Source organism: Budorcas taxicolor, chromosome 23 (genome assembly GCF_023091745.1).
Source record: "Budorcas taxicolor isolate Tak-1 chromosome 23, Takin1.1, whole genome shotgun sequence".
Classification (NCBI taxonomy): domain Eukaryota; kingdom Metazoa; phylum Chordata; class Mammalia; order Artiodactyla; family Bovidae; genus Budorcas; species Budorcas taxicolor.
The window spans coordinates 32,876,771-32,903,647 of NC_068932.1; the positions used below are offsets into that span (position 1 = coordinate 32,876,771).

Consider the following 26,877-nt stretch of genomic DNA (forward strand, 5'->3'; position numbering starts at 1 on the left):
CATGTGTTCGTTCTGGACATCTTTGTATCTCACTCGGCTCGTTTACAGCCTGGACTTTTGCTCTGACCATTCTCAAAGTACATGGTCAGCTCAGGAGGAAATCCACTCTGGTCTTTGGACTGAACCAGGGTGCCCATGGCTGATCTTGTTTTTCTGTCCTACTGTGGTGAGCCAGAGGCACCAGGAAAGTCTTCAAATTTCTCTTTCCCCATGGTGTATCCCTTCTTTAGGCAATATTTTTAATGGACCAGGTTGTAAATCTTACTGACATCTCCAAAGAAAGATAGAGGAGTTAAAAAAAAAAAAAAATCAAGACATGGCCTGGGAGAAAAGCGGTAGGTTTTCTGTTTTTTTTTTTGAGATTTGTTTTTTCCTTAGTCATTTTTCTTTCATATGCACATTGTAAAGCCTCTTTTGGGTGATGATTTCGTGTGGTTTCTTGGTAGCCCTGGAGCAGCAGCTGCTGGGCCTGACCTAGTGCATGGCAGCCCCCTGTCTGTGGGCCAGCTTGTGCCTTATGTATCTGCTGTTTGCAGAGCATGAAAGGGAAGAATCAGAATTCTGCTGGGGTTGCAGACGTTTAAGAACTCTCTTTAAGTCTGAGGGTCAGTTAGAGGGAGGAGATGCAATGGCTTAGAACACCAGGCCTGCAGCTGAGCTTTGGTATACCCGGTTGGAGACCAGACATGCAGAAGACCAAACGCGGTAACAGAAAAATTCCACTTGACCAGAAGGCTGGGAGTGAATGAATTGAAGGATGGGGGTGGGAATAATCTGGAGAGGTGAGGCTGGTTAACTAGGGTTGTTTTCGGTCACTTTGCTTTACTTCGAGCTAAGTGTTCATTTCCCTTTAAAGCTTAAGATAGTATCTGAGGATTTACTTTTTTGGATGGTTTAGAATTGTGCAATAGCTCCAGGGGTTTTATTCTGTTGATACTGATCATGTTAATAGCAATATTATTGCTTGTAATGATATAATAGCATTTACTAAGCACGTGCCATACGCCAGGCACTGTGCCAAGCATTTGATCCTCACGAGAACTTGGGAGATAGGCTTTTGTGTATATTCCCATTTTACAGATGAGAAAACTAATGCTCAGAGTAAGGAAATGATTAGCCCAAGCTCACCCTACTTAGATGGTGTGCTTTGATATCTTTTTTTAAAGAACTCAAATTTTCTTTGAGTGTCAGCACTTGGCCCACATTGGGCACTCCGTGCATACTCTGGTGAGTTGAATGGAGTTACAGAGCTGGGGTTTGAACCCAGGTCTGAGCTGCTTCTGGATGTGATCTAGGAACTTGGTCTGAGTGCGTGCAGCCCCCATGACCCCTGTTTTGGTGCTCTAAGTCCTCACAGTAGTAGATTCCATGAACCCAGTTGGTGCTCAGTGGTCCAGAGGAAAGGGCGCAAGGTGACTTGGTGGAGGCAGGAACAAGGCTTCTGGGGTCCTTTGACATTAAAGCCATGGTGTGGACTGTCACTCAAGAGAATGTGCTGGATCTGTGTTTCCTCTTCAGTGGCGGCATCGTGTGATTCACTTAGTGACCCCTGTGTCTGCAGAGTGAGCTGGGTGGACTCCCGTGGGCCTTTCAGGTGGATGACTGGACAGTCACCTGTACCTGAGGAGCACTCAGCGGGGCCTCGTGAACTTGGCTTCCCCTCATTTGGGTGTCCGGTAATTGAGACAGCGCAGTGGGATTCTCAAGGCAAAGCCCTTTGCCAGGGTACATAAAGGCAGGAAGGAGGGATCTATTTTAAATACTCGAATGAACAGTTTCTTACTTTCCCATTGGCGTGTGGACAGTAATGGTGGGTCGTTATCAGCTGGTTTGTTCGTCAGGCTCCCAACACGACCAGCCTCTCTGTTGACTTCCTGCATTTATTGCACAAAACTCATGCGTCTCTTTTACTCCCTGCAGTGAGATTGCTCGCTGCATGAACTCAAACCCCACTGGCCTCCTATCACACACATCAGGAAGGTGTAGTTTACAGTGGCACATGACCACTCAGACCCAGCCTAAGAGGGAGGCATCTTGCTGTTCCCATGTCATTATCCTCATTTTGCATTGGGGGTCGGGAAGCTGAGAGAGGTGAAGCCATTTGTCCAAGATCCTAAGAGTACTAAGCTGCAGATCCTGGATTTGAAACCAGGCATTCCAGCTCTCTGCTGGTCTGAGTGAGGTTTTAGGTTTGTTCTGAACCAAACTGCTTCTTCTAGAAGCTTCTGTCAGCTGACTCCACAATGGGGAGGAGTGGTGACCTCTGTCCCTAGGGTCAGCTCAGGCTAGAAGAGAGCACACAGACGCTGTTAGATGGGTAGAGAGACAGTTCTTAGTTCCTCGCCTTGACCACCCAGCCCTTTTTCGGAGATGAAGCCCCCTTTGACCTGAAGTCTCTTAAGTTCAGCTGCCTCCCACATCTCTGTGCTGCTGTCAGAGGCTGAGCCCTGAACTTTCTTCTCCCAGATTTCTGGGAGCTCTCGAAGTGGAGATGGCCAGGTTCTGTGGTCAGGGCTGGTTGGGATTACAAATAAACTGAAGCCTGGGAAACTTTCTTGCTATTAATAGTGCAGACCTTTGGGGGAGGGAATAACCAAACTTGATGCTGTTGGAATTGATTTTGCCTGTCCAGATGACATACTAATGAGCTAAGTGGTTAGCTTAGATCGTTACTGCGCCTTCCCCAGCCAAGTTCTTTTAAAGCCTAAAACCACAAAAGCAAAGAACAAGTTGATTTAGAGACGCACAGTGGCCCTGTTGAGCACGGGGAGGTGGTCGGCTTGGGCTCGCAGGTGGGAGGGTGAAGGTGGCGCTCAATTCAGAGTGACTTGTGTCACCCAACTCCATTTCTTTGCCTTGTGTTCCTTTTTTTTTTTTGGGAACAAGAATTTGTTTTGTTGTCTGGATTCTTTTTAAAGTTTAGTTTTTATCTTATCATTGATTTACAGTGTAGTTAGTTTCAGGTGTACGGCAGAGTGATTCGGTTACAGGTTTCCATATCCATTCTTTTTCAGATTCTTTTCCCATGTAGGCTACTACGGAATACTGAGGAGAGTTCCCTGTGCTATATACAGGAGGTCCTTGATGCTGTTTTTATATACAGCAGCGTGTATATGTTAATCCCAAACTCCTAATTGATCTTTCCTGCCTTTCTCCTCTGGTAACCATTAAGTTTGTTTTCAAAGTCTGTTTCTGTTTGGTGGATAAGTACATTTGTGTCTTTTTTTTTTTTTTAATATTCCACATAGAAATGGTATCATATGGTACTTCCCTTTCTCTGCTGTCGTCTGAAGTTTTGATGGAGGTATGTCTGTCCCTTCAGTGCCTTTGGGTTATTTTGGAAAGTTTCTCTCCCAGCTCAGAGTATGTCAATCCTTGTGTCTCTCCAGGGAGAAAGTCCCTGTCAAACAGCCCCGAAATCCTGTCTCTTCCAATCACCCACTTTGATTATAACACCCATTGTTCTGCTCCCCCTGCCTCTTGGCATGCTCTGGTCTTTGTATACAATTGAAAACACACAACAGCCGCCGTGTCCCGAGTGACTGGCCTGTCCTGGTGCCCCACGGGAGCCTCGGGAAGCGGACAACTGTATTTCCTTCCCCGAATGAGGTGATTGCCCTCAAAATACCTCCTGGTGGTTTATTAGAGGAAGCCACGGGCTGGGATCAGAGACAGTTTCTCGGGCCTGAAGCCTCCTCTCCTGCCTCTTCCTTCTAGATCTTTCTCCCCCCACTTTCTCTAGATCTTTCTCTCCCTATATTGAACCTACCCCCGCCCCCCAGTGGTATGCTGTCCCCGGGGGTGGGAGCAGCCCCGCATCTTTCTCAGCTGCGAAGCTGAGCCGAGTGGCTTGATGGCGACCTGTCCTCACTCGTCCCTGTGAGGAACGTGAGGGAAGGAATGTGGGGTGTGGACTTCCCTGAGTGCCTGGGCTCCGGCCAGTGGAGTCCGCCGGCGGACGAGAAGTGTGTGGGCAAAGGGCACTATTGTGTGAGGCTTCTCCGGACAGAAAGCCTGCCTTCGTCTTTCGCCGCGCCTAATGGACAATTGAGACATTCAGCCGGTGTCTGAAAGGAGAGTGGGCCGGAATGGCCTCGCAGACCTCCCAGACGCTGGCTTGTAGGGGCAGCAGATAGAGACGGGGATTACCAACAGGAGAAACAACTGGGGCTGAGTCCTGGGAGAGAATGTTTATTTCCTTGCTCTCTAGGAGGGATCTGGAAAGAGCCGTAATCCTGGGTTAGGAGTAATTTGTTACAGCAAGATGATACTTGAGTGGCAGGCGGCTTCTGGCTGAGGCAGCAAGACTTGCGTGCAGGGGGGTCGGGGGCCCTCCAGAAGGTCAGCCTCACTAAATCTTCCCCCCTGGCCCGGGGGTTCGTTCCTCCCCCGGCAAAAAGAACCAGCGCCGTTGCTTGACCTTTCGGCTTCCTGGGTGTCGCGTTACGAAGCATCTCCCCATGCTTGTCACAGCTAGGATCGGACAGTAAAAAGTCGGACAGGGAGACCTTGCTGGAGCCACCGGCCTCTTTCAGATGTGACAAGAGGGGGGAAAAAATAAAAAGGGAACGCAGGCTGCTTCAGGGTTTCGGTTGGAGTTTGAGGATGGGAGCGGAGGTCTGTCTTGCGTTTGGTTCCTACGTGAACTTGACTAAAGCGCCTTCATTGGTTGCTTATTGGTTGCCAGGACTTTGGATGTCAAGAAATGTGGAATATAGGGAGAAGGCCCGAATCAGAAAAACCCAAGTCTTGAGAGCTCTCGGCCAGGGAGAAAGGAAGGAACTTTTCAGCGTTCTTCGTTTTAATACCTGCTGTGATCTGATCATGCATGCATTTAAAATACCCCTTCCAGGTCACCAAGACCCTGTTACCGTCTGGCTTGCTACCTCTCAAGGGTCATCCCATGGCTCTGTCTCTTAACAGTTTCCACGGTAGACCTGTAACTTCTGACTTTTAAATCCCTGGTGCAGGTAGAGGAAAAAATAACTGAATCTTAACTCTCTTGAATTTTATGTTAACTCTTTTAGTTCATTTACACCATTTATCCTTTGAGTTCTGAAAGCTGGTGAGGAAGAAAGCTGGTGAGGAGGTCTGTCAGATTTTAGGCAGGCAATTCCATGCCCATGTTTTAGATGAAGAAACTGAGGTTTCAGTGACCTGCCCCATCGGGGATAGAGGAGGATGGGTGGCAGGATTCAGGTCTCTGAACTCCCTGTGGTTCTGCTGACTCAACTGCTCTGCTCTGTTTGATTTTAGCCACAAGCCTTGAAACAGCACACAGTTCTGTTCCTCTCTCCCAGGCTGTTCTAATCCAGAGTATCTAATTCAGGGTGATACAGCTCTCATGGAGTCTCGCTCACCTGCCATTGTAGCGGTCCCTCCTCAAGGGTTTGACACCAACCAAAATCACATGTGCAAATTGTGAGTCCCACAGAACTTTGGAAGATTACGATTTTTGTTTTTTTAAAGAATAGGTTCACCTGTTTTTCGGTTCATTCTTAGGCATTATGGGTAGAGTCTGTGTAAATGTGTCTGTTCTCTCCTGCCCCGCTGGTCTCCTGAAATGAATGTGAAAACTGTCAAATGACTTGGTACTTTTTAAAAAAAAAATTAGAAAAATTGAGATCTAATTCATATACCATAAAATTTACTCATTTAAAGTATACAGTTGCGTGGGTTTTAGTATATTCACAAGACTGTGCCAATGTCATCACTATTTCCAGAACATTCTCATTGCCCTGAAAAGAAACTCTGTACCCACTAGCAGTCACCCCCTTATCCTGTATACCTGTACTGCCTGACAGTCACTAATTTACTCTCTGTCCCTATGGATTTGCCTATTCCAGATAGTTCATATAGAAGGAATCATACCATATGTGACATTTTTTGTCTGCCTTCTTTAAGTTAGCATGTTTTCAAGGGTCATCCATGTTGTAGTGTGAGTCAGTATTTATTCCTGTTAGTTGCCAAGTAATAGTCCATTGTATGGATATACCACATTTTACTCATCCATCCATCAGCTGAGGCTTGGTGCGGTGTTTTAGCTCAATGTGCTCCATATTCTGAGTTCTCTTGATGGCCATACTTGGACCCTGATCTGCTCTGGATCCAAGTATGGGACTTCCAACTTATTTTCCTGGTTTTGTGCCTGCAGCCACCTCGCGCTTGTAAGGGAGCAGGCGGTAATTAGGACATTACAATCAACAGGACTGCTCGGCCTTTTCACAAGAAACAGTAATAAAAAACGTGGTGGCTTGCATTGAGAAGACTGTAAATGTTTCTCTGTCTAAAGGTAGGGCATCTCTAGCTTTTCTCTCAGTGTGAGGCCCCTCCACCGACACGCGAGCCTTTGTTGTTTGTCAGCCGCCATCTGGAGGCCGTGGGGAATGAGCTGCCTGTCGTGATGCTGAAGACCGGGCGACCTGGAGTCTGAGGACCAGGGCTTCCCCTCTCGTGTTTTCCAGTGGCTTCATGTCCTCTGACCCATGGCTCAGAGACTTGAGTACTTGCAGCAGGGCTGACATTTCTTGGAACCGGTGGCTTTTTTTGTGGGGAACTCAGTCTTGAAGCTGGTTGAAGACTGTAACATAGATGCTCTTGGTGGGGACTTTTGGTCCTGACAGAGTGATACCCTGTCTCTCTGAGGCTGGTTTCCTGCTGGTCTCTGTGTAGAAGTGGGGGCTGTACCTTTTTTCCCCACTATGCCCTCCCCTGGGTCACCCATTGCCCATTCTACTCAAGTCTCATTTTGAGTTCTGGCCTGAAAATACCCAAACATTACATTCTGGTTCAGAATCTCTAGTACGTGCATAATGAAGTCACTTAATTTCTCTCTGCCTCACTTTCTTTTGAAATGGATTTGGAGATTATCTGCTTTGACGCTTTAAAAGGATGTAGTGACAATCATTTTAGATGTTTACAGGAGTCTTTGGAAGGGAAGGTGGAATCTGCATACGCTTAGCGAGCTCTTTATCGACACTACAGTTCAGTTCAGTCGCTCAGTTGTGTCCGACTCTTTGCGACCCCATGAATTGCAGCACGCCAGGCCTCCCTGTCCATCACCATCTCCCGGAGTTCACTCAGACTCACGTCCATCGAGTGGGTGATGCCATCTAGCCATCTCATCCTTGGTCGTCCCCTTCTCTTCTGCCCCCAATCCCTCCCAGCATCAGAATCTTTTCTAATGAGTCAACTCTTCTCATGAGGTGGCCGAAGTACTGGAGCTTCAGCATTGGTAATTTATGCTAATAACTGATCACCAGAGTCACTTGGCAAGTTGGGAAAATGAAAATACAGACTCCTGGGTCCCCTCCCAGGTGGTTTGACTAAGCAGGTCTGGAGTGGGTCAGGAGAAAAGTTTCTAAACAAACCAGCATGGTATATGAACCAGGGATCATGTCACCATCAAGAACTAAATCTTTTTTCATGATGTTTCCTCTTACCTTTCTGGTGTTCATCCTTGTACTGCTCATTAGCTTCTTGTTTCATTGGCTGGGTCCTAGACAGCTTTTCTAGGCCTCAGAATATGTAGCCCACGTTGTACACTAAGCATGTGCTTGGTGAATGCTGTAGGAACCCACATGTTAGAGCAGAAGGGATTTGGGGGGTCATGTTCCTCAATTTCCTGCTGTAGACTTAGGCCCAGAATGGGGAAGAGGTTGCCCAGTGAAGAAGTGAAATTGGAATGATGGCCCAACTAGCGGCAGAGCTGGGTCTGGAAAGTAGGTTTCCAGACTCTATCCCAACGTGTGACTCCTAGGAGCACACAGTCATAATTTTCAGATTGACTTTTTCTGGAAAGTGAAAGGGAGGCCTCGCCGCAGCCCCAGGGGCCCATCTGGGTTTGAGAAGAAGGTCCTGGTGACAGCCTTGTGCTTCCATGAGCTACTTGTACTTCCATGAGCCGCTAGCCCATAACCTCTCTGCAAAACCACTGTTGCTAAGTGCAAAAATATCTTAGGGTCCTAAGTTGAATAGTTGGAGAGGTTCAAAGCAGGCAGTCCCGAGTTTTGGTTGTTGAATTTTGTTTGTTTCTTTGTTATTTATGTGTTTGTTTAGCTTTGTTTCTCCATTACTATCTGTGTCCTCAGAAACTCTTGTAGAAATAATTTTTTGGTGGCCTTGGAGGAATATAGTTGAATGTTTGCCCAGTGACCTATGGGGGAGAAGAAAGATGGTAAATGGTGGAGGTTCGTTTATCCCTTTGGGGACACCTTGAGATGTTCCCTTAGCTGTACCCTTTGGGACGCTGATCCCTGGTTAGAGTTCAGGTGAGGATGCCTCACAGGTGATAAGAAACCCAAAGAAGGTAGAGGGGAGTTGAAAGATAGGTCAGGATGTGGTTGAAACATCTTGGTGACCAAATGTTATTTCAAAGGATTGTTACGAGTGTGGTTATGAACTCTGAATACTCTCTGAATGTGAAGCAATACTATTAATATGGACCCTTTAGTTATTATGATTAGGAGCAAAAAGTTTAAGGGTTTTATTTAAAGAATCTTATCTACCTAGGGATTATCATACTAAGTGAAGTGAGTCAGAGAAAGACAGATATATGATATCACTTGTTTATGGAATCTAGAAAAATGATACAAATGAACCTATTTATGAGACAGAAATAGACTCACAGACATAGAAAACAAATTTATAGTTCCCAAAGGGGATGAGGGGAAAGGGATAAATTAGGAGTTTGGGATGCGCAGATATACACCACTATATATGAAATAGATAAGCAACAAGGATTTACTGTATAGCTATATTCAATATCTTACAATAAACTATAATGGGAAAGAATCTGAGAAAGTACACGCACACACACACACACACACACACACACACACACACACACACACACACCCACCCACCCACCCCTGAATCCCTTTGCTGTGTACCAGAAACTAAGGCAACCTTGTGAATCAACTATACTTCAATTAAAAAAAAAATATAACCAACGGCCCATAGAGCTAGAGCTATTACATTGTTTTGCCCAAATGCCTTGATCACTCTTTCCCTCCCCACCCCCTGGCCCTTTCCCCCATATTGTTTTTATGTTGAGAAATGGGGTTGTGACTTTAAGGGAAACATGTCTAAGTTCCTTTATGTCTGTGTCATTGAGAAAGATAGGGGGAGAAAAAAAGAAAAAGTCAATCTTCTTATTGAACGTTTTTAAAGCTTTTTTCCTTTTCCAAATTCAGAATATACCCAACCTTCTGAGATCTTTGGTTTTCTTTTCCTAGCTAACGATAGTACTAACATAATACTTATGTTAATTCTCAACCAGTAGCAATCACGTGTTCCTGAATTTTCTTCTGTGCTGTTACGCTTCATAGGCCAATAATGCCTTTTAAATAGAACCTCTATCTTAGGTTCTCTGTGAATTTTCAAAAGAAAGAAATTCTTAGACTTTGTTTTAACCTAGAACAGAACAGCCTAATCTCCTATACCCTCTGCATCTGCATTATTAAGCAGACCAGTTTTATAATGGTGGCTCTCGAGGATCCTGCAGGATGTAAAGCCTTCTGAAGTAGTCTCACATAGTTCCCACTGTTAGGTATATATGATCACTGTTGACTTTTGGAAACCTTTTGGTACTGATATGAGGGTGGGCTAGAGTATGAAATTAATCGCAGATTCGTATATGTTAATCATGCTGGATAAATTGGGGTTTTGTGATCCCCAGGGCAAAATTGCTTCCAGTTTTGAGAAATGAAATAGGTTTAGGGAGTGACAGCTGAGCCTGTTCCTTAACAGACCTAATTTTGTGGATATGTGTTAGGGGTGATCCTCACAATATGAGCTCCTGGAGAAGCGTGTCTGTGCCATCAGCATTAATATTCGGCTTTCTGTTGTCTCACTCTTTTCCTGTTTCCCTCTTAGGATGAGTGGCTTCTGGTGTGTTGTGTTAGTTGTTCAGTCGTGTCTGACTCTTTGTGACCCCATGGACTGTAGCCCGCCAGGAATTCTCCAGGCAAGAATACTGGAGTGGGTTGCCATTTCCTTCTCCGGTTTGGGGGGGCTCTTCCTGACCCAGGGACTGAACCCAGGTCTCCTGCATTGCAGGCAGACTCTTTACCATCTGAGCCACCAGCCTTTCTTTTGTAAAGTTCATTGATGAGAACATAATCATGTTTTTTACTTTCTAGAGCAAAGTTTTGTCGTAGAGTTGGCCTGGTCCCTGATGAGCCTGCAGGGGGTAGGTGGGAGCAGGTTGCCTTACAGGGGAGGAAGGATGAGTGAACTTGCACGTCATAGGCTATGGCTGGCAGTACTCTCGGTGTGGGGTGTTTAGGCAGAGTATTGACTTTCCATTTTATAAGAAACAAAACATGTACAGCTTTCTGGCACTAGCGAGTGAGGAAGACCTCGCAGTCCAAATTTGCCATGAGGATGGTTTCCAATTAATTTGAATTCTTGTAAAATGGATTTTCCTAGGAAAAAGCACCCCTACTGAGAAAAGGCTTGGATTGAAGAGGCTGTTTTGTTGTGGTTGATTTTTGTATTTAGGTAAAGAATGCATATCAGGCCAGGAGAGGGGAGCAAGGACTTCAAAATGTAAAAATCAAGCCCTTTTCTGGGTAATCGTCCTTCTATGGGAAGGACTGTTTTCCAAAAAGAGACTGGCTTCATCTCCATTGAACAATCTGTCCAGGTTCACGGTGCCCCTTTCCCACACTGAACCCTGCATTTTGCCCGTGCCAGGGACTGATGCCGTCTCTTGGTGGCAGATGGGGTTGGCACAGCAGGGGCTCGATTCCAGCGTTGTGATGCATGGAAAATCTGCAGGAGAGGAGCATCCGCACCTCGAGAGTCGATCCCAAAGCTTCCAGGGCACGGCACCCTGACCTGCGGGATGTCTGCCCCGTGGTCTTATGTGGTGACTCCTGACACGTGATGTATCGCCAGGGTCTCCTGGGAACTGGCTGAGAACATCTGGACACGTGGACCTTTTCCAGTCAGAATTGCTCAGGCCTTGGGACTTCCATTTTGGAAGGAGGGATGGTTCTTCCCGTTGAGACTGTGGTCTAGTGGTTGGACCTTGTGACTGGGAGTCACAGCCAGAGAGCTCAGATGGCTTTCCAAGCTTTTTCCCCTCCAGCTTGAGTCTGCCAGGGACGCTTCATCCACAGCGTTGCTTTTGGGCCACTGAACGTGCTTTTCTATGTGGTGGCGTGTGCCTGTCTGCCTTTAAGACCCAGTGAAGGAATGTGTTCCATCTGACATGATTCAGGTGTCTGCACACTCAGCCCCTAAGCTAGGGATGGCAAACTGCAGCCTACGGGAGAAAGCTGTCCTGCCTGCCACTTGCTTTTGTGTAGCGTGTGAGCTGAGAACAGTTTTCATTATTTTTAAATGGTTGAAAAAGATCAAAAGGAGAATAATATTTCCTGACCCAGGAAAAGACCTAGGAAGATCACAGTACGTTCACATGTCAGCATCTGTAAACAAAGCTTTGTTGGAACACAGCCATGACATAACACATACATGTATTATTGCCTGTAGTGGCTTTTGTGTTACAACAGCAGAGTCTAGCTATGAAGTTTAAGATATTTACCATCAGGCCTTTTATAGGAGAGGGCTTCCCAGGTGGCACAGTGGTAAAGAATCTGCCTGCTAATGCCAGAGACGCAAGAGACCCAGGTTCGATCCCTGGGTCAGGAAGATCCCCTGGAGGAGGAAATGGCCACCCACTCTAGTATTCTTGCCTGGCAAATTCCATGGACAGAAGAGCCTGGCAGGCTACAGTCCAGGGGGTCGCAAAGAGCTGGACACGACTGAGTGCATGCTTGCACACACACACACTCCTTTACAGAAGAAGTTTGCCAGCCTTGCCTTGAACAAATAAGGGGTGGTCTCCGTGTGCCCATCCATCAGTGGAAGGGAGTGATAAAAGTACCCTCTTCTTGCCATCCTTGTCATGGAATTGGGACTCATGGGGACGGGGATGCCTTTTTGGAAGCAGACCCTATCAGGCCCACTTGAGTACCTACTCATCACCAGGAATGTAGATACTGGAGGTAGCTTTTGATTTTGAAGACCTTCCCCATTTGCCTTTGCTTTTCCTTTTTTATTGGGAAGGGTGGAGAAGGAGAAATTAGAGCTGTGTACCTTTTTCTTTTCTTTTTGCTGACAGTTCAACAAGCCTTTAAACCACCTTGATTCCTTTCAGGCCATTGGTGGTGTGTATATATATTCAAGAGTTTGCCCACAGGTCCAAAGCTTGCTCCTTGAGATATGTCATAAAATGTGATGGTGGGGGGGCAGGCGGGAAACCCTAATGGGCCATGACCAGAACATTATTATTAAACAAAAGATGAAATGCTTAAGCCAAGATGGCCCTATTTACTTATTTATTTATTTTTACAAAATGAAAGTCGAGTAGACTCCATTTCAACAGTTTTCAATGCAGGAATTCCCACAGCCCCGTTTGATTGCAGTTTGTTGAAAAGTTTAATGTTTTTGTAGGCAATTCATAATTTCCACGTTGAGCAGCCCAGAAGGAAGGGAGCCTGGAGCCCAGTGTTGTTTTTATAGTGGGATGGTGGGAACTTTTTTTTCCCTTCCCCAAAAGGATATAAAACCGAAGTTGAACTGTTGGGAAAACGTGGCGTGGCAATCCAGCCCTTCCGTCAGTCCGAGATGACTCCCCCTTCAGGTCTTCCTTTAGGACCCAACAGAATAGAATTTCCTGCTGCTTCATGTCTCCAGGAAGGAAAAGATTTTCCTCGAGACTATAATAGTACCTAATTTCCTTTTTCTTCCTTTTATTTATTTATTTTCCCTATTAATAAGGACCAATTGTAGAAGATGAAGAAACCTGGGAAACCCATCACTTTTGCAGGAGGTTAATAACTTCCTTTAAAAACTCCTGGCTTAATACTTAGTTTCCCCAAAAGGAACCTCGTCAGCCTGAGTGCCAGTCAAGGCCCAGGGGATGGGCACAGCCTCCTGGGGACCCAGCCATTCTGTGGGATCGAGTTACAGCGGGATGGAGAGGTTGGGGCTGTCACTGCAGAGTGGCTAGAGTCGTCGGCAGGACCCGGGCTGTCTTCCCCACCATCTGGATCTGGTTAGCTCTCTCTGGGCAGCAGGGCCGAGTCTCATTTCCTCCAACCAGTAATGTTATATAGGCAGTGATCCTGGGCTGCCCTAACATAATTGAAAATTATGTGTATTGTAGGCTCGGAGCGCTGAAATGTAGGCTCATAAAAGTATGTGGAGCAGGTAGCCTGCGGAGATTGGATGTGGCACACAATGAAGCTTTTATGTAAAGTAAGAATTATAAGTCCCCGCATTAATATTGCATTATGGGTATGATCATTCTTGGGTGGGGTCCTTAGGGCTGGCCTGTCACCTCCAACAAAGCCTAAATTTCCTCAGTCTGGGGAGCTGGTATTTGCATTCAATCAGATCAGTTTTTGCAGATGGCCATAAGCTCATCTGTGAATCCAAACCTCTCAACTGAGGGCAGAGGGAGGTGGAGAGGTGTGTGGCGACTCGGCTTGGCGTTTTTCTTCACAGGCTTTTATGTGATGAAGAGGTGAGTGTTGGCGGATGTCCATTTTGGTTGGCCTCAAGGAAATGACTCTATTGAGTGGTTTTGACCAGTGAGGCCCATATATTTATGTGGCAAGTGAGAATGGGAAGAAGTAAGGGTGAGACCAGGAAGAAGAGACTCCCATAGCCCGCTGGCTTGGGTTATAGGGCTGAGGGAGACCATGGAAACATTTACTTCAGTGGCTCTTAATTTGGGATGATGTTGCTTCCGGACAAATGTTTGGAAATGGTTTAATTGAAAGGGTCACTGGGCAGGGTGTGCCTGCTGACATTTCCTGTCTGGGGGCCCAGAATCCTAGAAGTTCCGACAGCCCCTCATCCTCTCCCTGCACAGCTGATAACTTCATTTATAGAGGAGACACCGGAAGGTCTTGTGGTGAGTTACCAGAACTAGTAACCAAATTTCCTCACCACAGGAGGCTTCTAGGTGAAAGTTCTGAAGTGGCAGAAGTTGCTCCAACTCTGTCTAGATCTAGGCTGGGTAAATGACAACTCAGTTTGGCAGGTAGCTCCCGGGCTAGGTCTTCTAGCTTTAGGTATCACCAAATTTGGTTTTAATTTGCTGGGACAGTCACGTATTTGAGGAACCCATGGAAAAGCTTGTAGATAGTTTTGGCTCTAACATCCCACGTGGGAGTGGAGCAAACCCTTCTTTCTTTCTGGACTTCCCTTTGCTGTCCGTTTTTCTTCCTGTCTGAGTCCTTCTGACTTGACAAGACCTCCTCTGTTCAGTCTTCCTCACCTCAGTCTCTTTCCTCAGAAATGCACCTTCTCTCCTGGCATTCCCTGGCCACCTTCCCCGAGTCCCTGTCAGAGCCTCGCCACGTTCTGTCCTGACTTACCTGTGGTGAGTTGGCCCCCTCACGTGAGCCTAGGCTCTCTGAGGAAACACATGATGCTTTGCAGGAAGTCTGTGCATGAGACAAGCTTTAATCTGTGTTGCTCAAGTAAAAGTTTCTATAGAATTAGTAATAAAACTAGCCTCTGGAAAGACCAAGATGGTGCCATCTCCAATTGACCTTTGGAGGTACAAAGGCTAGTGTGGACGTCCTTGTTAAAAACCTTAGCATCGTGTCTGTAAGTTTTGCTTGTTCGTGAAGTGAAACTGGTATAAAGTCACCAACAAACGTCAGATGCCTGCAAGTTGCTTACATGTGTGTTGAATATCTCTGTGACTAGACAGGCTGCCTCCTTCAGGCTCCCCCACATGCACGATGGGGAGCTGGATCAAGTGGCTGTTCTCTGAAAGGTGAGGTGTCACTTTGGACAGAAGCAGCGCACTTGCTCTAATGTCACGTGTTCATTTTCTGTCTCAGAGAAGGATAGAGAAGGGCCCATTTGGTGTATACCTTTGTTTTTCTCTATGTGGTAAGACGTGTGTTATTTAAGAATTTCTTTGACCTTTTGTGAATGTAGAAATTGCATTGCGCCCTGTCTGTGCATCTCTTAATGGAGAAATACTTTTTGTTTTACAAACTTTGGAATTGGATGAGGAATTCCACGCTCACCTTACTTAAGTAACTTCCAGTAAAGAACAGCTGCACATATATACTCAGCTTTCTTGAAGGTGAAGGATGATAGCATTTTAGAAATGAAGGTTGTTGAAAGAGCAGATTTGGAATTGATGGTCTCCTTGGGCACATCTGTTGGCTTCACAGGTGACGCTAGTAGTAAAGAACCTGCCTACCAATGTAGGAGGCATAAGAGACTCGGGTTCGATCCCTGGGTCGGGAAGATCTGTTGGAATAGGAAATGGCACCCCACACCAGTATTCTTGCCTGGAAAATTCCATTCCATGGGCAGAAGAGCCTGGAAGGCTACACAGTCCATGAGGTTGCAAAGAGTTGCACTCAACTAAACGACTGAGTAGGGTATCCATGGCTTGAGACTTCATTAGCTTTTATTTCTTTAGAAGAGAGGTCTCCCTTCTCTTCTCCCCTCTCCCCTCTCCCCACTGGTTTTCTCCAAATGAGGTGGTATCAGTGATATCATTTTATCCCAGGCCATGTAGTTTGAATACAAAGACAAAACTAATTGCTAATAATATTGGTGCTCCACGCATGTACCTGTTGAACATGAACTCCAGGGAAGAACCTGTCAGTGTTGCACGACTTTGCTATTGTCAGTGTTCCCCTGATTTGCTTGCTTTCGCGTTCTTTGGTGTCTTTATTTGCACATTTTAAGTTTTGCAGTTTCTGATCTGTGTGTCATGTATCCTAAGACTCTTGGGGTAGCTGTGTTGCATTTCTTTTCTAAATTCGTTTTCCATGTTCATTTTGTTTGCTGTCTCCAGTATCTTCAGATGAAATGGCCACTGCTTGATGTCCAGGCGGGGACCCTCCAGAGCAGACAAGCCCTCAAGGATGCTCGCTCTCCGTCGCCAGCCCACATCGTTGTAAGTGACCTTACAGAGATGTTTGCTTCTTTTATTGTGGGGAGATAAAATGTTCTTTTGTTGATAACAGACCTTGTTTATCAGGTTCTCTTTTGTTAAAAATAGTTCTTTGGGGGCATATTCTTGGATATGGTTTGTATCTAGAAGGCACTTGTTTTTTTGCTATTGGACCTTAATGATTGGTATCTACCTGGAAATGTTCCCACTACCCTTTTCACCCAGTATTGGGTTAGAATCTAGCTTTGTGGGTTCCAGTTAATAGGGCACAATCACCATGGTGTGGGGAAGATTGGAAAAGGTATTGAAGCAACTTAAAAAATGTACCCAAATCTTTGCTGAAAAAGTCATTTAGGGGAGGTGAGTTGCAAAGAATTAGGAAACTCAAAAGGGAAATCCTGAATTTGAGACTTTCCGATCTTATTCCCCCCATCCCCTACCCCCAACACACTCACCAATTTATCACCCTAATTATTGGAAAGGAGTAATCTAGACTAACATCAGAAGGATTTCGTCTGGGCTGATTGGAAACGTGGAGTACACGTGAACTTGGGAAGGCTCAAGTTAAATTTAATGTGTACGTCCGTGGCTTTGAAAGTGTGTGGGTTTAACACAGAAAACACGTGTTTGTACTACTAAGAGACTGCAACATAAAGTGTGTGTCTGCATATATTTTTAATGCACTTTCTCCAGATTTTGTAGATTCTGAAAGTGGAGTTTATAAATGAACCTCTTGAGAAGATAACTCAGCCTTATTAGAGTATTTTCTTCTATATATTCCTATCATGAGCTGGACTTCATACTTTTGAAATAATTAATGGAAGATATATTTTTAGAATGAATTCGTGACAGGGAGAATTATGCAAAGCATGAAACAATTCATGTATATTTTATTTAAGTATCACAAAATGTTATCCATTAATATATTTTGCCTCTGTGTTACTTTTAATTTCTAAAAATGGCAAAATAATTTTCTTAAGTAGAAAAATCTTAAGATACATTGTGTCAAATTTCAGGCTAACTGCCTCCTTATTTTGTAACTTGTTATAATTGAGCATATATTATTTAAGGAGTTTGGCCTCTTATATGAATATTAAATATGTATATGGTATGTGTGTATATCTCACAAAATAATTGGTTTCTGTAAAACCACTTCTTTGAGTCATCGTTTGTGAAAAGGTCTTACGAATTCTTAAATGAGGCACGTAGAAAGAAGGTTGACATTTCCCAGAAGCTTCCTCCTTCCTCCAGTCCCTCGATAAAACGGATGCTCGTAATCACACACGCTCTTACAATGCTAAGATTTCAGGGCTGGAAGTAACCTTAGATCAGCTAGGTCCTACCTACTCTCAGAAAAGGAGACGGGTCCAGAGATGCCTTAAGTGAATTGCCCAACGTCACACGCTGTGTTAGCGGCCAGAGCGGGAACTGGGCCCAGTTCTCAGCTCTCTTTTTGGGGCCTAGTGGGCTGTTCTCTCCTAAGGGAGTCAAGAGTAACTCTCTGTGACTTGTTCTGTTTTGCTTTCTCTAAATTGGCTCACTGTCAAAGACAGTGTCATAGGCATAAAGAAGTTGTTGGCTTGGGGTTCTCATGCAGGTTTCTCCCAGAAAAATGAATGCCATAAAAGAAAAACCATATTTTAACAATCCACAAAGATTGTTTTACACGTCCTTGAGGGTACAGTGAGGAAGCCAGTCTGTTTCACTCTTCCTGCCTCCCTGAATTTCCCAATGGGGGTCTAGGTTTGAAATTTATTTTTGTGCTTTTGGAAGTGCTCGGCAGAAGTCACCCATTTCTTTTTGGGGGTGAGCCGGGAAGTGTAGGAAAGGGATGCTATCTTTAAAATCTCTTGGAGATGTTTCTCTCTTTGAGTCTGGAGAGGAGACACATTTCTTAGAAGTGGTCCAGAGGGGCCGCAGCCCCCTGGTGGGTGTGGCCTGGAGGTCCATGTGTTATCCCCGTGCAGGAGTGGGGTCTGTCCTTTGGGAGAGAGGTCAATGATTGCCCTCCTTCCCTCTGTCCCTCTGACTCCCCAGATCCCATAGGAGCAGTTGCCACAACTTAGGCCCTAGGCACTTTGTTTTCACGTGTACGAGTTAACAATCCGAGGAGCTGGTAAAACATTTTTGCAGAGCCGATGTGGATTTTGGTGAGGGGTGCAGTGAAGGGACTTGGGTTTCTTTTTTCCTTTGCTGTGGCTTAGCAGGCATGTTGACCATAGCAATCACTGTGGAGCCCACCCCACCCTTCTGAGGGAGACCCTTGTCGATAGAAGCCGCAGCTGGCAGCTGTAATCCGATCTTGTGTTATCTGCTCCTGGGGGCCTAGGAGCGACACTGCATAGAGGTTGTATAGTGGGTTGGTGGTGAGAGTGGGCTTTGGGAGCTGGAGAGAGGAGAAAAGCCATGAACTTGGGCAAAAAGGAAACCAAATGAAATACTTGATGCTCGTGGCCTTGGAATGATGTCTTTAGTTTATGCGTCAGCCCTGTCATTGTGCATTTCTGCAGTCTTCACGGGACACCAGGACGGAGGAGGAAGAGGTATTGAGGGTGGGGAGGAGGTTAGTAGAAGGAGAATGGAAAGGTAGGGGGAAGAAAGTCTGAAAGTTGTTGACCTCTGGGTCACATATAGTTTTGGGGGATTGAGGAGTCGTGTACCTTGGGAGTATAAACTTATGATCACCTTTTCATTGAACGCAGGGCAGTGTGTCAGCCCAAACCAGCTTGGCAGGTACGGTGTGTCTGTATTTATACAGGGAGCATTCTGGATTGTGGCTGATGCATCATTTGGGTCTTTGTATATCTCGGCATTGGCCAGGAGACTCTGGCTCTCCTTCAGATTCTCTGATGAATGGCTAACTTTTCTCCATCACTGGGCTCTTCCTTACTTTCTCGTTTTTCTTTCTCTTGAATAAGTTTGCCACATCACAGTGTTTCATCAGACCTGTTTCAAAATAATTGTCTGAGGATTGCTTCCTAATTTCTCCGAAATTTGGATTTATTGTAATTTCGGCGCCAGGCTGTTTCATAATTATTTCTAATGTTTTTATTTTGAAACTAGAGAAGTGTTCGTTCAGCGTTTGTTAGTAATCATTAGGGACTATAGCTATCACAGGTTGCTAGGAAAATAACTTGCTGTAGTACTCATGGGGGTAGGATTTTCAGTTGGGAATTTAAAACGTTTCGTTGGCGTATTTTAATCTGATTGGATTTTTTTCTCATGTGGTATGTGGGTTACCACATTGTAAAAAAAAAAAAGGATGTGTAGAATGAATGTTCTTAACAAGTGGAGTTCAATTGATTGAATGATGTTTATATGAAGAAGCAAGCCCCCAATACAACATCTCGTTTATTATAATCTGATGGCTCCTACTCTATGGTCAAAATAGAGTAGAAATGATCCCCCAAGGGTGAGGGTTTTTAACTGTTTTTTTTTTTAACTGTCCAAAAAATAGGAATTTATACAACAGATCTGTCTCTCTCTCCTTCTCCCTTGGATTTCTATTCTTCCTTTCTCCCACAGAAATTCATGAACTTTCTAAAGTCACAAGATCCTCTCCTTTCCTCATCTTCCCCATACTCTGTTTTGTAGAACTTGCTCCTGTTTCTTTCTCTGTGGTGTTTATATTTGTAATTCTTTGCTCTTTTAAAAATTCCTTCTTCCAAAATGAGTGCCAGGCAGCTGGGCTGTGCTAAGTGGTGGTGTTTGAGTCTTGGCCAACCCACTCCCAGGGCCCCTATGAGGAGCCCCTCTCTGGACACCACCCCAGGTGTCTTTGCTATACAAAGACTTTAATTTAACTTCCTTTGTACCCAGCAAAAAAAGATTCTGTACCCCAAATGGTGGTATTTTGGTATAGTATGTATCTTACAAAATGGCAAAAGGCTTCAGAAGTTCCTACCATTGTGTCTTGGGGGTTTCCTTTTGAAGTAGACGTGGAGTTTTTACCTTGGGGTGTATTTCTAGCGGTTCTGAGTCCTATGTGTTTTGTTGTGTAATGAGCATGGAGGTGTGGGATGAGAAAGCTGCCTGAATCCCGAAGAGCAGAGCCCGCCAGACTGGAGTGTGTACTTCTATTATTTTGTTGTTGTTACTGCTTAAATGCTGAAAGAGAGCGGGAAGGCTCTTATGAAATATAGCCTGATGGTAGGGCTTCAGACAGGGTGTCTGCTGTTTGAGTTGAGCGTTTTCAGCTCAGAGGGCATGCTGAGTCTTTGGTTGTTTCTGAAGAATTTGGGCATGGGGTGCGGGGGTACTGAGTTGCAGTTAATAGCAACCAATTACTTGGAGAGCCTGCTCTTTGTTATTAAGCACACATGGATGTTTTGCGGTGTTACTTGGGTTGTATTCTTCCCTGTGCTGTCGGATGCTTGGCGTCAGTGGCTGCGTGGTAGGAGGCTCTGTCCTGGACACTGAGGTCCAGCAGAACTGTCGCAGCCCCTGCCTGGGTGGGAGGCTCCGTGTTGGGTGCTGTGAGGGGTTACCAGGCCTGTGAGGGTATGTGATCAAGGAGTTGGGATGTCTTCTGAGAAGCTGGTGAGGATCAACAGGCCAGGATTGTCCCCCTGAGAAAATGGCATTTAACATGTGATTTGAAGGATCAGTTGGAGTTGACCAGGTGAAGGTATGAGAGAAGGGATGGGAGGTGAGAAAATATTCCAGGCAGAAGATAAAACATGTGTAAAGGTCCTAAAGAAGAGAGAGGCTGGCTGTGAGAGGAGCAGGATGCCAGCTACAATGGCTGCTGGTCATGGGGCATGGAGACAGTGACTTGGGTAAGATATGGTGCTGCCGTTGTGAAATCATTGAGGGTTTTGGCTTGGGTTACGCTGCTGCCGGTGGGGAAGGTGAAGTGGACAGATTTAGAGGGAGGGGCCGTCAGTAGAACTGAGGGATGGATCAGATGCTGTCAGTAAGGGGAGAAAGGAGGGTCAAAGGTGGGTGGGTGGAGATGCCATTTGCTGAATGGGAAATACTGGGTGGGGAGAAGGTTTGGGGTGGAAGAGTTGTCTTTAATTAAAAAATTTTTATTCCAACTTTATTGAGATACCATCAACATATAATGCTGTATAAACTTGAGGTGTGCAGTGTGTTGATTTGATACACTTATATGTTGTAAAATGACTATTTCTGTTGCTAAGACTGCATCCCATTACATAAATACCATTTCTCTTTTGTGGCAAGAATATTTAAGATCTACTGTCTTTTAGCAACTTTCAAGTACATGATATAGTCTTGTTAATTATAATCATCATGCTGTATGTTAGGCTTCCAGAACTTATTCCTTTTATAATTAGAAGTCTGTACTCTTTGACCAGCATCTCGCCATTTTCCCTAACCCCTGGGTCCCTGGTAGACTCTCTGTGTGGTTTTTTCTTAAGATTTCACTTGTAAGCGATACCATGAGATACTCTTGAGAGTCCCTTGGACTGCAAGGAGATCCCACCAGTCAATCCTAAAGGAAATCAGTCCTGAATATTCATTTGTAAGGACTGATGCTGAAGCTGAAACTCCAATACTTTGACTACCTGATGCGAAGAACTGACTCATTGGAAAAGACCCTGGTGCTGACAAAGATTGAAGGCAGGAGAAGGGGACGACAGAGGATGAGATGGTTGGATGGCTGGCATCACTGACTCGATGGACATGAGTGTGAGCGAGCTCCAGGAGTTGGTGATGGACAGGGAAGCTTGGCGTGCTGCAGTCCATGGGGTCACAAAGAGTCGGACACGACTGAGCAACTGGACTGATGCAGTGTTTGTCTTTGTCTGACTTAGCGTAATGCCTTCAAGGTCCTTCCATGTTGTCACAAATGGCAGAATTTCCTTCTTATGGCTGAATGCTATTCCACTTGGTGTATGTGATACATTTCCTTTATCTGTTGGTCTGTTGATGGACACGTAGCTTGTTTTCTTATCTTGGCTGTTGTGCGTCACACTGCAGTGAACAAGGGAGTGCACATCTCTTGGAGATCCTGTTTTTGTTTCTTTTGGATATACACCCAGAAGTGAAGTGAAGTGAAAGTTGCTCAGTCATGTCTGACTCTTTGCGACCTCGTGGACTATACAGTCCATGGAATTCTCCAGGCCAGAATACTGGAGGATCCCTTCTCCAGAGGATCTTCCCAGCCCAGGAATCAAACCCAGGTCTTCCGCTTTGCAGGTGGATTCTTTACCAGCTGAGCCACCAGGGAAGCCCAGGAGTGGGTTTGCTGATCATATGGTAGTTCCAGTTTTAATTTTTTTTTGAGGACTGTCTGTGCTGTTTTCCATAATGGCTGCACCAATTTACATTCCTGCTAACAATATAGAATATTTTTTTTTCTCATATCCTAACCAAAACTTGTTATCTCTTGACTTTTGCTGACAGCTGTTTTAACAGGTATGAGGAGGTAATTCTTTGTCATTTTGATTTATATCTCTCTGATTAGGGATGTTGGGCATCATTTTGTGTACCTATTGGTATATTTCACATACCTTCTTTGGAAAAATGTCTCCTTTTAAAATTGAAGTATAGTTGAGTGAGTTGTATTTTTTTTTTTTATGGCCACACTGCACATCTGGCAGGATCTCAGTTCCCTGATCAGAGGTTGAACCTAGGCCATGGTAGAGGAAGCTCCAAGTCCTAACCACTGGACCACTGGGGATTTCCCTGAGTTGTCTTTTTTAGAGAGATTAAGATACCAGGTTTCCTGACCCCACAGAGCAGTGTGGCAATATGAAATGCGAGCACTTCAAACTTAATTTACAACTCAAATTTAATGGATTAAATTGACATCGAGTAATGTTGATTATCTATTAAATTTAGATTTCCATTTATTCAGAATGTATTTATGGAAGGGTGGAGACGTCTCGCTTTCCTTCTCCAGAATTTAGATAAGTAGCTCTAGTTGGTCTTTCTCTTGGTTTTTGTGTTTACCGTTGATTCAGTCATTGGCTCATATTCATGGATCCTGCAAATATTTCATGATTGCCCACTGTGTGCGGGAAAAACTATTCTAGATGGAGAGAGAAAGTGGAGTCAGTGATGAATGATGATAACAATGATAGCAAGTAAGTCTGGGACATTTCCTTCATGCCAGACATTGTTCCAGGTGCTTTTCAGAAATTGTATTATCCCCACTTTACAGAGAGAGAACTCAGTACAGGGAGGTGAAGTATTTGCCCAACTGTGGGAGTCAGGTTGTAAAATAAGGCAGACTAGCTCCAGTACTCTTGCCTGGAAAATCCCACCGACGGAGGAACCTGGTGGGCTGCAGTCCGAGGGGTCACGAAGAGTCGGACACGACTGAGCGACTTCCCTTTCACTTTTCACTTTCATGCATTGGAGAAGGAAATGGCAACCCACTCCAGTGTTCTTGCCTGGAGAACCCCAGGGACGGGGGAATCTGGTGGGCTTCTGTTTGTGGGGTTGCACAGAGTCGGACACGACTGAAGCGACTTAGCAGCAGCAGCAGCTCCAGAGCATGCCATCATCTTAACTCCACTGACCCCAGAGGTGCTAAGAAAGAGGTCAGTGGGACACAGTGCGTATGCAGGGTGCTGCCAGGGAAGCACCGGGTGGAGCACCAGCTGGCCAGGGCAGGCTTGTTCAAGGAGCCCCGCTGGCTTCACTGGAGAGTGGGCCATGAGCTTGGCGAGGGATTTGGTTTCTGGGTGTGGCTGCAGCAGAGGACTCGCTGACATGTTGTGGGAGAGGAGGGCGGATGCTTCGGGGGCAGGTGAGCTTCAGGCGATGTGAGGCTGCGCTGTGCTCACTTCCTAGACGCCTTTCTCTGTGCTGTCTCCTCTTCCTCCACTGCATAGACACTTACCTCTTTTTTTTTCTTAATAAGTCCATTTCTCTGTGACTCAACCAGACTTTCTAGAATACTTAAGATGTATTTCCTAGCAGCGGCTGAGTCAGAACTTTCCCATTTCACAGAACCACGATTAAAGGTATATGTTTTGTCTAAGCATATAAAGCAAGCCAGTGAGCCCTGCACAAATATTAATATTTTTTTTAATAAGGAACACTATGAGGAGCTAATATTGAGAACCAGCAACCACGTTATCTTTGTTTTGGGGAAGAAGTGCTGGATTGGATCAGGTATACTTTAAAGGGAGGGAGTGGAGTAAACCCCAAGATGGTCCATAACGGTCTGTGGTTAGAAGTCTAAGCTTCCTATCTCCTTCCGGAAAATACTCTACGGTGAGGAGTTCTGAAGTTTTGAGGTTTGGGTTCATGGTGTGGCAGCTGACCACTATGGCAATGGAAATATTCTACCAAGAAGGATTGTGTAAGCTCGGTTGTGTCCTTTCAGATTAGAATCATAGAGTTTCACAACCTTCAGATCACAAGGCATGTCACCCAGTGCTGTCCCTTGTGTTGTTTAATCACCTCTCAGAAGTCCCTCTGCCAGCCTTACTGTTTTCAGACACAGAGATGGGGCACCTGGCTATCTTCTGATGCAGACCGTTTGCTTTGGTACAGAATAGACTCAAAGGTCTGTCTCCGTATTGCACTGAAGTCTCTCTCCTTGAAATGCTGACTTGATTTGTGTTTGGCTGTTGAGTCCCGCTCAAGCTTCTTCCACTAACCCATTTTAAGACTAAGATGGAACTCTGAAACATCCTTCCCTCATCACCAAGTTTGCTTGAGACTGTCCTCCATGGTGACTCACATCTTCAGGGACTGATCTTAAAATGTTTTAAGTATGAAAACTACTCATTTTTGATGGAAAAAAATCCTACCTCTAAAATAAGTGACAATAATTGTTAATTGTAGCTTTTCTCATTCATAAAATTTATGTTCGTTGTAGACACTTTGGAAAATAACCCCTAATCTTGCCAGTCTGATGTTACGTTACAAATTGTTTGGTATATTTGGTGTATTTCCTTCTAGACTTTTCCCTCTGAGTGTATTAATATTTATATTTGTTTTTAACATTCTTGAGCTCCTGGTAGTGCTCAGTATCTTCAACCTTAGGTTTACTTAAAATGAAAATTGCTTAAGCACATCTTCATGTCATTAAAATTCTTAAGGATTTTTAATGACCACATAATACCCCATACTATGATTGTATCCCTATTTAGTTTAATCAACGCCATATTGTTGGGTCTTTAGGGTATCTCCTTTCATTTCGGTTATTCTAAATAAACCTGTGATGAACATCTTTGTGTGGCCCCCTCCCCTCCCCACCCCCATCCTGTATTATTTTCTTATAAATTGCTAGGAAGATAGTTACAAAAGAACAAAAGTTTAAAACATTTCTTGATATATAGCCACAAATGTCTTCCTGCTAGGTCTCAGTGTTAATAACCATCCTCCGAGTGTGAGAGTTAGATTTACCATGATCAGAATGATTTTATTGTCTAGGGAATTAAACAAAAGCAAAAGTTCAGGCTTCCTGGGAAGGGTATGCCCTTATTCCGTGTTGCTACAGAAAAGAGACCCGGCCAGCCCAGCCCAAGTCAACCTCTCTAAGGCCTCTCACTTTCAAAATGAGCAAACAGAAATGATTGCTTCTCATATAGCTAGTAGGTTTTAAAGTCAGCTGATGTTATCATGGTTGTACAGAATGACATATATTCATTTAAGATACTTATAGAAACACTTTTTTAGCACCCCACAATATATGAAGCACATTTAGGGCTATTTTTATAGGTTTTGGAGTATACTTTTACAAACCTAAAGAATTGTAGTTTTTTACATTTTAGTAGCTCTGTTTTTGACTTTGAGAAAACTCTGGGAGATAGTGAAGGACGGGGAAGCCTGGCAGGCTGCAGTCCATGGGGTGGCAAAGAGTCAGACACGACTTAGCAATTAAACAACAACAATAACAAAGTCGGATCATCAAACTTTTTTTTCTCTTTTGTTAATAGTGTATATTAGGCAAATATTATTTATTTGATGCTGTGTATGAGCTTGTTAAGAATATCATCCTGGATTGTGTTTCTGGGAAAACATACCTTCTCTTTAGAAATGCCATTGTCTCCCTGTTTAAGATCAGTCCACAGGGAGTGTGGCGGAGGCTGGCAGCCTCCAATCAGTTTCAACCATTTCCAAGTGCTGTGAGTTGTGCTTGGGTGAAAACCTCTGGCAGCTCTGGGCTCGTGTTTCCTGATGTTTGTGTCACCGAGTGTTAACAGGGTTGCTAGGAAAAAGGTTCTCTCCTGAGAGAGGTCTAGGGGAAGCTCTGGGTTATGCAGTCGGTTTCTTCAGGGCAGGTTCTTGATTCCTCTGGGTGTTTGGAAACTGCAGGAGTCCCTAAAGCGAGCTTGACTGGAGCATTCTTCTTGGCTCTTCAGGGCCAAGATGGGTGCATCTTCTGGAAAGCTGTTTCAGCTTCAGTACTCGCTCTGTTTACCCAGCGTGGGAGCCTGTTTTAAATTAACGTGGATGTACTTCGAGCTCAACTCATGGATTTGCCTGTGTTTATGTTTCCAGTAAATAAAACAAAAGTGTGCGTTTGGCACCAGGCCTGTCCTGCTTGTCCTTTCTTGTCTGGCTGATTCACGCTATGCATGGGGCTTGCTCCTTCAGCAAGATTGTAAGTTTCCTGAAGTCAAGGAACCCCATGATTTTATGTCTTTGCAGGTGTCTCTCTCCCCTTGTATTGTGATGCTTCATTAATTAGGCAGCAAAGCAGTTTCTGGTGAGGGACAGGGGTTGATTTCGGCAGGAACAAGTGTACCTTTATTGTTACCTTCGTGGTGCATCGTGGTAGCACCAGGGCTTGCCCACAGGTCTACTTTCTAATTTCAGAAGCCACCCTAATACCTTCTGACTCGCAACTGAGCCTGTGTCATCAGCCCACTAGCATTTATGTAAACGTGGTTCACACAGAAGCTCCAGAAGGTTGGGCTTCGAGGGTTTTGTCTCTTTCCACTCTTGTTTAAACTGACTGGTGCTCAGGAATCCTATTCTAAGATGCCTGAATTTTTTTA

General features: G+C 44.9%; 1 protein-coding gene across 6 annotated transcripts in view; it reads left to right on the plus strand.

Moving 5' to 3' along the window:
- Positions 1-26,877, plus strand: part of TCF7L2 (transcription factor 7 like 2) — a 199,248-nt gene that overhangs the window by 62,458 nt on the left and 109,913 nt on the right. For all 6 annotated transcript variants that reach the window (XM_052661148.1, XM_052661149.1, XM_052661150.1 and 3 more), the window contains one exon: positions 15,848-15,949. In XM_052661148.1, the coding sequence (XP_052517108.1) occupies positions 15,848-15,949 (102 nt within the window). The remainder of the gene's footprint in view (positions 1-15,847; positions 15,950-26,877) is intronic.